At 38.9% G+C, this 16,801-nt stretch overlaps 1 protein-coding gene across 1 annotated transcript in view; it reads right to left on the reverse strand.

The window, feature by feature from the left end:
* Positions 1 to 683: 683 nt before the first annotated feature.
* The window catches only part of MEIKIN (meiotic kinetochore factor), a 113,230-nt gene continuing 97,112 nt past the window's right edge, over positions 684 to 16,801 (reverse strand). The window contains exon 12 of the mRNA XM_029216812.1: positions 684 to 728. Within this exon, the coding sequence (XP_029072645.1) occupies positions 684 to 728 (45 nt within the window). The remainder of the gene's footprint in view (positions 729 to 16,801) is intronic.

Consider the following 16,801-nt stretch of genomic DNA (forward strand, 5'->3'; position numbering starts at 1 on the left):
CGTCTCTAGAATAAAGAAATACCGTATCTTTCAAACATGACATATCTTGTCTCTTAGAACTCAGAAGTAGAGATACATATTTATGAAGGGCTCCTCCTATTTTAAATAAAGATTATACAGAAACCTCTTCAAATGTAAAATTCATATCATCCTCTGAAGTGGACATCTGCAATTTTCCTGCCCAGAATTCATTTTCCATCCTTCTGATACTGAACAGTACCAGAGTTTTCTTGGGAGAATCTACTCATTCAGCCCTTTGGCTGGTTGGAGAACCACTGGGAGAGACAGAAAGGTTGATGAAACCTGGACTTCACTCATGAGGAGTGCACAGGTACTGGCTTGCCCCCAGGCAGGTAAGACAGAGGTCTGCCCCAGCAGCTGCTGGGTTTCCAGCAGCCACCTCACAGCACTCCCCAACCTGAGTGAAGTGAACGCCCCAGCACAGTTCACTCCATGCCACAGCGTGGCACTGAATGTAGGGCAGCAGCTCAGGGGAAAAGACTCGACCTTGGGATGCAGAGGTGACCCGGTTCTGGGGCAGAGCCAAGGTAGAGCAGCAGTGCTGACTGCTGGTGTTTACTCAAGCAGCGCCCCAGAAACAGCCCAGACTTCTGACAACAGCACAGCCACTGGGTTTCCCCGCGACCACCTCGCTATGTACCCCAGCCCAAGCTGAGTGTGGCTCACTCCATGCCACACCACAGGTCTATATCTGGAGCAGCCATGACCTGGGAAAAAATGTGACGAACACAGGCAGAGCATTGGACTTCTGTAGGTACACAAGCCCTCCTTTGGGGCAAAGGTCCTGGTGCAGGGAGAAGGAAAAACAATTAAATACAGAGCCAGCATGAGCCCAACCCTCAGGGCTTCTACTCCAGCAGCTTAGGATCAGAACCCGCTGTGACTGGGTTGTGACAGCCATGCAGCAGAGAGGAAGTCCTGCCTCACAGCCTGTGCAAGTTCTAGCCCCTCCATCTCCAGCCCCACCTCCTCCAAGGTGATAGCTGCCAGCAACACTGAAGAAAGGCATGACTGGAGTCCACATCAAATCCATCCCTCCCACCAAAGGCACTGAGCACATACAGTCTACAGAGAAAAACTCCCATGTAAGAACACCCCTTCAAGACCATAACAGGTAACTGTTTGATTTAAATTCAAAGAGGCAGAGAAAGTTAAGTAAAACAAAAAGGCAGAGAAACTGCCCTCAATTGAAAGAGCAAGGGAAAAAACCCTGAAAAACAAAAATAAGCAATTTACCAGATAAAGAATTTAAATCATTGGTAATAAAAATATTAACTGAACTAGGAAAAATAATTGATCTAAACACTGATCATTTTAACAAGGAAAGAGAAAATACAAAAAAGACCTCATCAGAAATGAAAACTTCAATAGTTGAAATCAAAAAACACACTAGAAGGAATGAATAGCAGACTAAGTGATACAGAAGAATGCATAAGTGACCTAGAAGATAAAATAATGTAAATCATCCAATCAGAACAGCAGAAAGAAACACAAATTTTTTTAAAAAAAGCAACTTATGAGATCTTTAGGATAATATTAAGTGTGACAACATTCACATTATAGGGTTTCCAGAAGGAGAAGAGAGAGAAAAGGGGATTGAAAATGTATTTGAAGAAATTAGGCTGAAAACTTCGCAAATCTAGAAAAGGAAACATATATCCAGGTACAGGAAGCACAGAGGGTCCCAAACAAGATGAACCCAAACAGACCCATAGCAGGACACGTCATACTTAAAATGGCAAAAGTTAAAGATAAAGAGAGAATTCCAAAGGCAGCAAGAGAAAAACAAAGAGTCATATACAGGGGAATCCCCTTTTCGCTATCCTCTGATTTTTCTGCAGAAAGTTTGCAGGCCAGAAGGGAGCAGCATTATATTTTCAAAGCCCTAAAAGGGAAAAACCTACAACCAGGGGTACTCTATGCAGTAAGATTATCATTTAGAATAGAAGGAGAGATAGAGAGCTTCTCAAACAAGGAAAAACTATAAGAATTCATCAATATTAAACCTACTCTAAAAGAAATGTTGAAAGGTCTCTAAATGGAAAAGAAGTAAGAATCTAGAGGAAAGAGAAAATTCCACTAGGAAAGGCAGGTATATAGTAAGGATTGAAGATTACTTAAATAAACCACTGTGCAGATTAAAAGACAAAATATTGTAAGAGCAACTACAACTACAATTACCAGCAAAAGGATAAGCATGAAGATGTAAAATATGACATCAAAAACACAAAATGTTGGGGAGGGGAGTAAAAAATGGAGATCTTTTAGAATGTGTTTGAACTTAAATGAATACAAGTTTAAAACAAGTAGATATAATCATGGGTCAATATTATTTCTATGGTAACCACAAATCAGAAAGCTACAGTCGATAAAGAGAAATCAAAAAGAAATGTACCCAAGTACACTACTAAAGAAAATCATCAAACCACAATGGTAGAAACAAAAAGAAGAAGAAATCAACAGAGAACAACTACAAAAAACAACTGGAAAAAAGTAATAAAATGGCATAAGTACATACCTACTATAATTACTTTATGTGTCAATGGACTAAATGCTCCAGCCAAAAGACATAGTGTGGATGACTGGATTAAAAAAGACTCTTCAATATGCTGCCTATCTGAGGCTCACTTCAGGGCTAAAGACACACACAAAACTCAAAAACTGAAAGTGAGGGGATAGAAAATATATTTCATGTAAACAAAAACAACAAGAACGTGGGGGTAGCAATACTCATATCAAACAAAATAGATTTTAAAACAAAGGCTATAACAAAGATGAAGATTAATTATCATTCACAATGATAAAGGAATCAATACAAGAAGAGGATATTATACTCATTAACATATATGTACCCATACAGGAGCAACTACATATATAGAGCAAATACTAACAGACATAAAGAGAGAAATCAGCAATAATACAATAATAGTAGGGTACATTAACACCCCACTGGCATCAATGGACAGATCATCCAGACAGAAAATCAATAAAGAAACAGTGGTCTTAAATAACCCAATGGACTGGTTGTACTTAATACATATCTATAGGACGCTAAATCCAAAAACAGCAGAATACACATTCTTTTCAAGTGCACATAGAAAGTGCTCCAGGATAAATTACATATTGGGCCACAAAACAAGCCTCAACAAATTTAAGGGGATAGGAATTATTATCATGCATTTTTTTCCAACCACAATGGTATGTAAATACAAATCAACTACAGAAGGAAAAATGGGAAAAGAACAAACGTGTGGAGACTAAACAACATGATACTAAAAAACCAATGGGTCTATGATGAAATCGAAGAGTAAACCAAAAAATACCTCAAGACAAATGAAATGGAAAAAAAAGCTCCCAAAATCTATGAGATGCAGCAAAAACATTTCTAAGAGGGAAGTTTATAGCAATACAGCCTTCTTCAAGAAACAAGAAAAATCTCAAATAAACAACCTAACATTCCACTTAAAAGAATTAGACAAAGAAGAACAAACAAAGCCCAAAGTCAGCAGAAGGAAGGATAAAGGTTAGAGAGGAAATAAGTAAAATAGAGAGAAAAAACCATAGAAAAGATCAATAAAACCAAGAACTGTTTTTTTAAAAAAGATTTTAAAAATTGATACACTTTTAGCCAGGTTCATCAAGAAGGTAAAAGAGAGGACTCAAAATAATTAATGAATGAAAAAAAAAAATTAATGAAAGAGGAGAAATAACAACTGACAACAAAGAAATACCCCCCAAATCATAAGATAATACTATGAACAGTTAGTATGTCCACAAATTGGACAACCTGGAAGAAACTGACAAATTTATAGAAACATACAACCTGCCAAGACTGAACCAAAAAGCTACAAATAATTTAAACAGACCAATCACTAGAAGTGAAATAGAATCTGTAATTTAAAAAAAGCTCCCAGCAAACAAAAGTCCAGGAGCAGAGAGCTTCACAAGGGAATTCTACCAAACATGTAAAAAAGAATTAATACATATCCTTCTCAAACTATTCCAAAAATTGAAGAGGAAAGAACACTCTCAATTCATTCTATAAGGCCACCGTTGCCCTGATACCAAAAGCAGACAAAGACACTACAAAAAAAAGAAAATTACAGGCCAATATCTTTGATGAATATAGATGCAAAAATCCTCAACAAAATATCAGCAAACCAAATCCAGTAATATATAAAAAGGATCATATACATGATCAAGTTGGATTTATTCTAGGGTCACAAGGACAGTTCAACATTCGTAAATCAATCAGTGTGATACACCCCAATAACAAAAGCAAAGATAAAAATCACACGATCATCTCAATAGACACAGAAAAAGCATTTGACAAAATTCAACATCCATTCGTGATAAAAACTCTCATCAAAGTGGGTACAGAGGGAACATATCTCAACTTAATAAAAGCCATTTACAACAAGCCCACAGCTATCATACTCAATGGTGAAAAGCTGAAAGTCTTTCCTCTAAAATCAGAAAGAACACAGTGGGCAGAAGATGCCCACTCCCACCAATTCTATTTAACATAGTAATGGAAGGCCTAGCCACAGCAATAAGGTAAGAAAAACAAAGAAAATGTATCCAAATTGGAAGAGAAGAGGTAATACGATACTTTGTATAGAAAATCCTGAAGCCTCTACACCAAAATTATTAGCAATAATAAATGAATTTAGTAAAGTTGCATGACATGAGATTAATATACAGAAATCTGTTGCATTTCTATACACAAAGAAAGTAAAAAAAAACAAAAACAATCCTGTTTAAACACACATAGAAGAGAATAAAATAACTAGGAACAAAATTAACCAAGGAGGTGAAAGACCTGTACTCTAAAAACTATAAAACATTGATGAAAGAAACTGAAGATGATACAAAGAAATGAAAAGATATCCTGTGCTCTTGGATTGGAAGAATTAATATTTTTAAAATGGCCATACTACCCAAATCAATCTACAGATTTAATGCAATTGCTATCAAAATAAACATGACATTTTTCACATAACTAGAACAAATAGTCCTAAAAGTCGTATGGAACAACAAAAAGACCCTGAGTTGCCAAAATAATCTTGGGAAAAAAGAACAAAGCTGGAGGTATAACGCTTCCAGACTTCAGACTATACTACAAAGTTACAGTAATCAAAACAGCAGAGTAGTGGCACAAAAAGAGACACATAGATCAATGGAACAGAATAAAAAGCACAGAAATAAACCTACACAACTATGGTCAATTAATCTATGACAAAGGACACAAGAATATACAGTGGAGAAAAGGCAATCTCTTCAACAAGTGGTTCTGGGGGAAAATGAACAGCTACACGTAAAAGAATGAAATTAGAACATTTTCTAACACCGTTTACAAAAATACAAAATTACAAAATGGATTAAAGACCTAAATACAAGACCAGAAACCATAAAACTCCTAGAAGAAAACAAAGGTAGAACACTCTTTTACATAAATAGTGGCAATATTTTTTGAAAATGTCTCCTAAGGCAAAGAAATAGAAGCAAAAATAAACTAATGGGGCCTAAGTAAACTTAAAAGCTTTTGCATAGTAAAGGAAACCATAAACAAAATGAAAATACAACCTACAGAATGGGAGAAAATATTTGCAAATAATATGACCAACAAGGGGTTAATATCCAAAATATATAAACAGCTCATAAAACTCAATATCAATAAAAACAAACCACCCAATCAAAAAATGTCTAGAAGACCTAAATAGACATTTTTCCAAAGAAGACATACAGATGGCTAACAGGCATATGAAAAGATGCTCATCATCGCTAATTATTAAAGAAATGCAAATTGAAACAACAATGAGATATCACCTCACATCTGTCAGAATGGCTATCATCAAAAAGTCTACAAAAAACAAATGTTGGAGATGATGTGGAGAAAAGGGAACCCTTGTGCACTGTTGGTGGGAATGTAAATTGGTGCGACCATTATGGAAAACAGTATGGAGGCTCCTCAAAAAGAAAAAATTGAACTACCATTTGATCCAGCAATTCCATTCCTGGGTATATGTGCAGAAAAAAATGAAAACACTAATTTGAAAAGATACATGCACCACAATGTTCACAGCACCACTATTTACAATACCTAAGATATGTAAGCAACCCAAGTGTCCGTTGACAGATAAATGGATAAAGAAGATACAATATATACATACACACACACACACACACACACACAAACATATATATATATATATAAAAAATGAACCATTAGCCATAAAAAAGAATGAAATTCTGTCATTTGTAGCAATATGGATGGACCTAGAGAATATTATACTTCATGAAATAAGTCAGACCAAGAAAGACAAATACTTTATGACATCTCTTATATGTGGAGTCTAAAAAAATAATAATACAAATGAATATATATATATACAAAACAGAAATAGACTCACAGAGATAGAAAACAAACTTGTGGTTATCAAAGTGGAGATGGCAGGGGAGAGGGACAAATTAGGGGGACTGGAGTAACATAAAAACTACTATGTATAAAATAGATTAACAACAAGGATACATTGTAGAGCACAGGGATTATAGCCATTATTTTACAATAACTTATAATGGGGGTACAGTCTGCAAAAACACTGAATCACTATCTATACAACTGAAAATAGTATAATATTTTAAATCAAGTCTACTTCAATACAAACAATTAATTACTTTTAAAAATTAAAATAAGATAAAATCAGCAAAAGGAAAAGGCACATAGGGTGGAGTCCAGAAGAAAAGGCATACAGAACTGAATTCAGGAGGATAAGCTTCCAGTTGTCCACTCCTAGTTGAAGTCACATGGAGAACACTTATTTCTCCCATGTACAAAGTACTGCCAACCAGGGAAGCTCAGTGAGCCTTGGCATCAGGGTTTCTATTTGGAGTCAGTCACATAAGCATGCAGTGCCTGCATGACTGACCTCAGCTACTCAGACCCCAGTCCCCCAGAGGTCAAACTGATACAAGGTGGCCCAAAGCCTCAGGCAACAAAAACAGGTGTTTACCATAAATCACTTGCTAGCATAAACTATCTGGCCTGGCTCAGAACATACAAAAACACTGTTATCAGTCAGGATATGCCAGGGGCTCAGAGGTCATCTCCCAGGAGCCTCACCACAGGATAGGCCTGAGGACCTTGGGAAAGTGCAGATCTGATGATCTAACCCTTTCCTGCATACATATAATATACAAGGAAATGACAATTAGGGTAACAGAAGAGTCCCAACAGCAGTATGTAAGAGAGAAGACAGTGGAATGATAGCATCACAGAGCAGAGAGAAAAATCGCTCTCAACAAAGAAGTATGTACCCAATAGATGCAGAAAAAAATTTTAATAAAAATCACATTCACATCATAGCAAACTAGAAATAAGGGGAAGTTCTCAACCTAGTAAAGGATGTTGGTAGTCCTGAGTACTGTTTCTCAAAGACTTTTTATTTTTCGTGGAGAACATACACCTCCTATTCCCCTTCTGATTCAGTAAGGACACATGAGTATTTCTGGCCAATGAGTTTCTGTTGCGGCCTCTCCCGTTGCGAAGCACAGGTTCCAGACGCGCAGGCTCAGCGGCCATGGCTCACAGGCCCAGCCGCTTTGTGGCATGTGGGATCTTCCCGGACCAGGGCACGAACCCGTGTCCCCTGCGTCAGCAGGCAGACTCTCAACCACTGCGCCACCAGGGAAGCCCTGGCCAATGAGTTTAGAGCAGAAGTAATGAATGTCATTTCCAGGCCAGAATATTTAATTGCCAATGTAAGAAGACATTCCAGAGTTTTCTTTTTTTTTTTACTGGCATAATTTCTAGCAATATTCAAGATGCAGGCTGCTCTATGAGCAGGGCCCTAAGTCAACCCAATGAACATAGAGCATGATCAAGAAATGAACCTTTATTCTTTCAGCTGCTAAAATTCTTTTACTTGTTTCTTACCACAGGTTATCCAGCTTAGTACAAGTTATCTATAAAATAAGTTGCACAAGCTTTAAGCTTAACAGGGAGACTTTTTTTTTAACATCTTTATTGGAGTATAATTGCTTTACAGTGTTGTGTTAGTTACTGCTTTATAACAAACTGAATCAGCTATATGCATACATATATCACCATATCCCCTCCCTCTTGCGTCTCCCTCCCACCCTCCTTATCCCACCCCTCTAGGTAGTTGCAAAGTACCGAGCTGATCTCCCTGTGCCATGCAGCGGCTTCCCACTAGCTATTTTACATTTGGTAGTGTATATAGGTCAGTGCTACTCTCTCACTTCATCCCAGCTTACCTTATCCCCTCCTGTGTCAAGCCAATTCTCTATGTCTGTGTCTTTATTCCTGTCCTGCCCCTAGGTCCATCAGAACCATTTTTTTTTAAGATTCCATATATATGTCTTAGCATATGGTATTTGTTTTTCTATTTCTGACTTACTTCACTCTGTATGACAGAACCTAGGTCCATCTACCTCACTACAAATAACTCAATTTCATTTTGTTTTATGGCTGATTAATATTCCATTGAATATATGTGCCACATCTTCTTTATCCATTCATCTGTCGTTGGACACTTAGGTTGCTTCCATGTCCTGGCTATGTAAATAGTGCTGCAATGAACATTGTGTCACATGACTCTTTCTGAATTATGGTTTTCTCAGGGTCCATGTCCAGTAGTGGGATTGCTGGGTCACATGGTAGCTCTATTTGTAGTTTTTTAAGGAACCTCCATACTGTTCTCCATAGTGGCTGTATCAATTTACATTCCCACCAACAGTGCAGGAGGGTTCCCTCTTCTCCACACCCTCTCCAGCATTTATTGTTTGTAGATATTTTGATGATGGCCATTCTGACTGCTGTGAGGTGATACCTCATGGTACTTTTGATTTACATTTCTCTAATAATTAGTGATGTTGAGCATCTTTTCATACGTTTGTTGGCAATCTGTATATCTGCTTTGGAGAAATGACTATTTAGGTCTTCGGCCCATTTTTGAATTGGGTTGTTTGTTTTTTTGATATTGAGCTCCATGAGCTGACTGTATATTTTGGAGATTAATCCTTTGTCAGTTGCTTTGTTTGCAAATATTTTCTCCCATTCTGAGGGTTCCCTTTTCATCTTGTTAATGGTTTCCTTTACTGTGCAAAAGCATTTAAGTTTCATTAGGTCCCATTTGTTTATTTTTCTTTTTATTTCCATTTCTCCAGGAGGTGGATCAAAAAGGATCTTGCTGTGATTTATGTCATAGAGTGTTCTGCCTATGTTTTCCTCTAAGAGTTTGACAGTGTCTGGCCTTACATTTAGATCTTGAATCCATTTGGAGTTTATTTTTGTGTATGGTGTTAGGAAGTGTCCTAATTTCATTCTTTTACATGTAGCTGTCCAGTTTTCTCAGCACCACTTATTGCAGAGGCTGTCTTTCTCCACTGTATACTCTTCCTCCTTTATCAAAGATAAGGTAATAATACGTGCATGGGTTTATCTCTGGACTTTCTATCCTGTTCCATTGCTCTATATTTCTGGTTTTGTGCCAGTACCATACTGTCTTGATTACTGTAGCTTTGTAGTATAGTCTGAAGTCTGGGAGCCTGATTCCTCCAGCTCTGTTTTTCTTTCTCAAGATTGTTTTGGCTATTCAGGGTCTTTTGTGTTTCCATACAAATTGTGCAATTTTTTGTTCTACTTCTGTGAAAAATGCCATTGGTAGTTTGATAGGGATTGCACTGAATCTGTAGATTGCTTTGGGTAGTATAGGCATTTTCACAATGTTGATTCTTCCAATCCAAGAGCATGGTATATCTCTCCATCTGTTTGTATCATCTTTAATTTCTTTCATCAGTGTCTTATAGTTTTTTGCATACAGGTCTTTTGTCTCCTTAGGTAGGTTTATTCCCAGATGTTTTATTCTTTTTGTTACAATGGTAAATGGGAGTGTTTCCTTAATTTCTCTTTCAGATATTTCATCATTAGTGTATAGGAATGCCAGAGATTTCTGTGAATTAATTTTGTATCCTGCTACTTTACCAAATTCATTGATTAGCTCTAGTAGTTTTCTGGTAGCCTTTTTAGGATTCTCTATGTATAGTATTATGTCATCTGCAAACTGTGACAGTTTTACTTCTTCTTTTTCAGTTCGGATTCCTTTTATTTCTTTTTCTTCTCTTATTGCTGTGGGTAAAACTTACAAAACTCTGTTGAATAACAGTGGTGAGAGTGGGCAACCTTGTCTTATTCCTGATCTTTGAGGAAATGGTTTCAGTTTTTCACCACTGAGAACAATGTTGACTGTGCGCTTGTCATATATGGCCTTTATTATGTTGAGGTAGGTTCCCCCATGCCTACTTTCTGGAGAGTTTTTATCATAAATTGACGTTGAATTTTGTCAAAAGCTTTTTCTACATCTATTGAGATGATCATATGGTTTTTATCCTTCTGTGTGTTAATATAGTGTATCACAATGATTGATTTGCATATATTGAAGAATCTTTGCATTCCTGGGATAAACCCCACTTGATCATGGTGTATGATCCTTTTAATGTGCTGTTGGATTCTGTTTGCTACTATTTTGTTGAGGATTTTTGCATCTATGTTCATCAGTGATACTGGCCTGTAGTTTTCTTTCTTTGTAACATCTTTGTCTGGTTTTGGTATCCGGATGATGGTGGTCTCGTAGAATGAGTTTGGGAGTGTTCCTCCCTCTGCTATATTTTGAAAGAGTTTAAGAAGGATAGGTGTTAGGTCTTCTGTAAATGTTTGATAGAATTTGCCTGTGAAGCTATCTGGTCCTAGGCTTTTGTTTTTTGGAAGATTTTAAATCACAGTTTCAATTTCAATGCTTGTAATTGGTCTGCTTATATTTTCTATTTCCTCCTGGTCCTGTCTTGGAAGGTTGTGCTTTTCTGAGAATTTGTCCATTTCTTCCAGGTTTTCCATTTTACTGGCATATAGTTGCTTGTAGTAATCGTTCCTGAGCCTTTGTATTTCTGCAGTCTCAGTTGTTACTTCTCCTTTTTCATTTCTAATTCTGTTGGTTTGAGTCTCCTCCTGTCTTTTTTTTTTTTGGTGAGTCTGGCTAATGGTTTATCAATTTTGTTTATCTTCTCAAAGAACCAGCTTTTAGTTTTATTGATCTTTGCTACTGTTACCTTCATTTATTTCTGATCTGATCTTTATGATTTCTTTCCTTCTGCTAATGTTGGGGGGTTATTTTTGTTCTTCTTCCTCTAACTGCTTTAGGTGTAAGGTTAGGTTGTTTGGGATTTTTTTTGTTTCTTGAGGTAGGACTGTATTGCTATAAACTTTCCTCTTAGAATTGCTTTTTCTGCATCCCATACGTTTTGGGTCATCGTGTTTTCATTGTCATTTGTTTTTACGTTTTTGATTTCTCCTTTGATTTCTTCAGTGATCTCTTGTTACCTAGTAGTGTATTGTTTAGCTTCTGTGTGTTTGTATTTCTTACAGATTTTTTCCTATAATAGATATGTAGTCTCATAGCATTGTGGTCAGAAAACATACTTGATACGATTTCAATTTTCTTAAATTTACCAAGGCTTGATTTGTGACCCAAGATATTATCTATCCTGGAAAATGTTCCATGAGCACTTGAAAAGAAAGCGTATTCTGTTGTGTTTGGATGGAATGTCCAATGTCCTATAAATATCAATTATGTCCATCTTGTTTAATGTATCTTTTTTTTTTTTTTTTGCAGTACGCAGGCCTCTCACTGCTGCGGCCTCTCCCATTGTGGAGCACAGGCTCTGGACACGCAGACCCAGTGGCCATGGCTCACGGGCCCAGCCGCTCTGTGGCACGCGGGATGCTCCCAGACCAGGGCACAAACCCGTGTCCCCTGCATCAGCAGGCAGACCCTCAACCACTGCGCCACCAGGGAAGCCCTAATGTATCATTTAAAGCTTGTGTTTCCTTATTTTCATTTTGGATGACCTGTCCATTGGTGAAAGTGGGGCGTTAAAGTCCCCTACTATGATTGTGTTACTGTCGACTTCCCCTTTTATGGCTGTTAGCATCTGCCTTATGTATTGAGGTGCTCCTATGTTGGGTGCATAAATATTTACAATTGTTATATCTTCTTCTGGGATTGATCCATTGATCACTATGTAGTGTCATTCTTTGTCACTTGTAATAGTCTTTATTTTAAAGTGTATTCTGTCTGATACGAGTATTGCTACTGCACCTTTCTTTTGATTTCCATTTGTATGGAATATCTTTTTCCATCCCCTCACTTTCAGTCTGTATGTGTCTCTAGGTCTGAAGTGGGTCTCTTGTAGACAGCATATCTACAGGTCTTGTTTTTGTATCCATTCAACCAGTCTATGTCTTTTGGTTGGAGCATTTAATCTATTTACATTTAAGGTAATTATCGATAGTATGTTCCTATTACCATTTTCTTAATTGTTTTTGGTTTGTTATTGTAGGTCTTTTCCTTCTCTTGTGTCTCCCACCTACAGAAGTTCCTTTAGCACTTTGTTGTAAAGCGGTTTGGTGGTGCTGAATTATCTTTTGCTTATCGGTAAAGGTTTTAATTTCTCCATCAAATCTGAGTAAGAACCTTCCTGGGAAGAGTAATCTTGTTTGTAGGTTTTTCCCTTTCATCACTTTAAATATGTCCTGCCACTCCCTTCTGGCTTGCTTTCTACTGAAAAATCAGCTGTTAACCTTATGGGAATTCCTTTGTATGTTATTTGTTCCTTTTCCCTTGTTGCTTTTAATATTTTTTCTTTGTATTTAATTTTTGATAGTTTGATTAATATGTGTCTCGGTGAGTTTTTCTTTGGGTTTCTCCTGTATGGTACTCTCTGTGCTTCCTGGACTTATTTCCTTTCCCATGTTAGGGATGTTTTTCTACTATAATCTCTTTAAAGATTTTCTCAGACCCTTTCTTTTCCTCTTATTTTGGGACCCCTATAATTTGAATGCTGGTGTGTTTAATGTTGTCCCAGATGTCTCTGAGACTGTCCTCAATTCTTTTCATTCTTTTTTCTTTATTTTGCTCCCTGGCAGTTATTTCTGCCATTTTATCTTCCAGTTCACTTATCAGTTCTTCTGCCTCAGTTATTCTGTTATTGATTCCTTCTAGAGTATTTTTAATTTCAGTAATTTTATTGTTCATCACTGTTTGTTTGCTCTTTAGTTCTTCTAGATCCTTGTTAAATGTTACTTGTATTTTCTCCATTCTGTTTCTGAGATTTTGGATCATCTTTACTATCATTACTCTGAATTCTTTTTCAGGTAATTTGCCTATTTCACCTTCATTTATTTGGTCTTGTAGGTTTTTACCTTGCTCCTTCGACTGTAACATATTTTTTTGTCATTTCAATTTTTTTTTTTAAATGGGTGGTGCTGTATGCCTGTCTTACTGGTTGTTTGGCCTGAGACATCCAGCACTGGAGTTTGTAGGCAGTTAGACAGAGCTGGGTCTTGGTGCTGACATGAGGACCTCCAGGAGGCCTTACTCCGATTAATATTCCCTGGGGTCTGAGGTTCCCTGTTCGTCCAGCAGTTTGGACTCAGAGCTCCCACCACAGGAGCTCAGGCCCAACCTCCCCCCTGGGAACCAAGATCCCGCAAGGTTCGTGGCACAGTGAAAAAAAAAAAGAAAAAAAAAGGAAGAAAGAAAGAAAAAATGGAGCAGTAAAATATCAAAGAATAAAAAACAAAATAAAATTAGAAAGATAAAGAATATATTAGGAAAAATAAAACTGTAATTGAAACAACTGCAACAAGGTAAAATAAAACCACAGGAAGAAAAAGAAAAAAAGGGGGGGGCAACAAGCTAAAAGGAGAGATCACTAACAAAGTATAAAGTAAAATAAAATTAGAAAAATATTTATTAGGAAAAATATAAAGAATCAACAATAATGAATCAACAAGTTAAAACAGGGCTTCCATGGTGGTGCAGTGGTTGAGAATCCACCTGCCAATGCAGGAGACATGGGTTTGATCCCTGGTCCGGGAAGATCCCACATGCTGCGGAGCAACTAAGCCCGTGCACCACAACTACTGAGCCTGTGCTCTAGAGTCCGCAAGCCACAAGTACTGAGCCTGTGTGCTGCAACTACTGAAGCCCACGTACCTAGAGCCCACGCTCCACAATAAGAGAAGCCACTGAAATAAGAAGCTCACACACCACAACAAACAGTAGCCCCCACTCACCGCAACAAGAGAAAGCCCACTCACAGCAACGAAGACCCAATGCAGCCATAAATAAATAAATATTTATTAAAAAAAAACAAGAAAAAACACCAAAATAAAACAAGGTAAAACAGCACCCCAATCAATAAAACAAGGTAAAACAGCACCCCAAACTAAAAGAGGAAAAAAGAAAAGGAAAAAGAAAAAAAAACCTTGGCTATGGGGGCAGAGTTTAGGCAGGGGGTGGAACTTAGGCAGGGGCAGGGTTTAGTGTGGGGCAGGACCTAGGTGGGTAGGGTGGTGACGTTTGAGACTGGGGCGGGGCCTAGGCGGGTGACATTCAAGTGTGGGGCGGTCCTCTGCTTAGGAGCTGTGTGGAAGGGGAGAGGCAGCATGTCCAAAGGAGAGCCTCTGGAGTGTGGGGTTCCGGAGTTTGGAGGTAGGGCCCTGGGTGGAGGTGTAGGGGTGGGGCTTGGGCTCTGCACAGCAGGAGGGAGGCTCTGAATGCAGAGGATTAGGCCTGGGAGTCCAACAGGCTTCTGGGACAGGGAAAGCACTGGCCCGATTCCCTTCCGTTCCTTCGCACCCCTCTCCCACTGTCTCCCCAGGGTCTCCCCCATTGCTGCTGGACCCCTAACAGTGGGTGGGTACTGCTGGGTGTAGGGACTCCTTCCCTCCCCCAGCCACCCCTCAGGGGTGCCATCCTGGAGGTCTGGCCTTTACTTTTGCTCCGCCTTCCCTCCCTCCCTCCCACTCCCCTCAGGACTCCTGCAGCTGGAGGGGGCCTAGGTGGGCAGAGGATCAGGCCCAGGATCCCAGCAGGTTCTTGGGGGTCCAAGTGGGCAGGGGAACCCTGGCCACACTCCCTTTTGATCCTCTGCCCTCCCAATGGTTCTAAAATTTCCCCCTTTGGGCATGGGATCCCTTCCCCTCCTCCAGCTGCCCCTCAGGGTGCCAGTCCTGCCCCGCCTCCACTTCTCCTCCCCCTTCACTCCCCCCATGCCCCATGTCCTACCCGGTCACTGGGGTTTCCTCCTGTCCCCTTAGGTGTCTGTGGTCCCCCATGGGTGCCTGGTAGGTGCCCTAGTTGTGAGGAGATGCAAATTCTGCGTCCTCCTAGTACGCCATCTTGACTCGCCCCAACAGTGAAACCTTTTAAACAATTTCCCTTAAGATCTCAAATAAGAAATACGTTGTACTGGAGGTCTTATCCAGGACAATAAGGGACAATTCTCATGGAAAAAACAAAATTGTTATTATGCACAGATGATATGACTGTCTACATAGAAATCCAAAAGAATCCATATACATATATTAGCATTAATAAGATTTAGCAGAGTGCTGGCTCTGCTAAATATATACAAGTCATTTGTATTTCTATACTCTATAAACAAAAAGTTAAAAATGAAATTATAAAAAGACATCATTTACCACAGCATCAAATAATATAATGTACATAGGAATATGTTTAACAAAAAAAATACAAGGTCATTCTGGTTAAAATAATAAAACTTTATTGAAAAATATTGAGGAACACTTAAATAAATCAGGAAATATATAACGTTCATGGAATGAAAGATTTAGTAAAGATGTTAGTAATAAAAATAAAAGTAGAGCTTCCCTGGTGGCGCAGTGGTTGAGAGTCCGCCTGCCGATGCAGGAGACACAGGTTCGTGCCCTGGCCTGGGAAGATCCCACATGCCGCGGAGCGGCTAGGCCCGTGAGCCATGGCCACTGAGCCTGCGCGTCCAGAGCCTGTGCTCTGCAACGGGAGAGGCCACAACAGTGAGAGGCCCGCGTACCGCAAAATAAATAAATAAATAAATAAAATAAAATAAAAGTAGAGGAATGAATGGCACAAATCTTAGGACAGTCATTACTTATGGGAGAGGGTTAATGGAATCATAGTGAGACTCCTCAGGTTTCGGGGGGGGCGATATTTGTAATGTTCTATTTAATTGTCTGTATGGTAGGAGAACACAAGGGTGTTCATCTATTTTTTTCCATACACGTACTCTTTTATGAATGCTATATTTACATAAAGAGAAGGCAGTCGAATTCCCAGACCTACTCTCCTACTTCTTGTAACTGCTCTTCTCCAACTCAATCAAAAGACTGTAGGATTTGTCTATGAAAATGGTATAACAGATGGTTTCCTCTCTAAGGAATTTCCAGAAGTTGAAGTGGGAGGTACTGTACTAAAAGTAAGTGGTGCTGGGCTTCCCAGGTGGTACAGTGGTTAAAAATCCACCTGCCAATGCAGGGGACGTGGGTTTGATCCCTGGTCCAGGAAGATCCCACATGCCATGGAGCAACTAACCCCGTGTGCCACAACTACTGAGCCTGCGCTCTAGAGCCCATGAGCCACCACTACTGAGCCCGTGTGCCACAACTACTGAAGCCCACGCACCTAGAGCCCATGCTCCACAAGAGAAGCCACTGCAATGAGAAGCCTGTGCACTGCAACGAAGAGTAGCCCTGCTTGCCACAACTAGAGAAAAGCCCACACACAGCAACAAAGATCCAACTCAGCCAAAAATAAAAAAATATATAAAATAAATAAATGTATTTATTTATTTATTTATTTGCAGTATGCGGGCCTCTCACTGTTGTGGCCTCTCCCGTTGCAGAGCACAGGCTCCGGAC

The sequence above is a fragment of the Monodon monoceros genome, unplaced genomic scaffold (genome assembly GCF_005190385.1).
Source record: "Monodon monoceros isolate NGI ecotype Baffin Bay Population unplaced genomic scaffold, NGI_Narwhal_1 Super_Scaffold_12, whole genome shotgun sequence".
NCBI lineage: Eukaryota > Metazoa > Chordata > Mammalia > Artiodactyla > Monodontidae > Monodon > Monodon monoceros.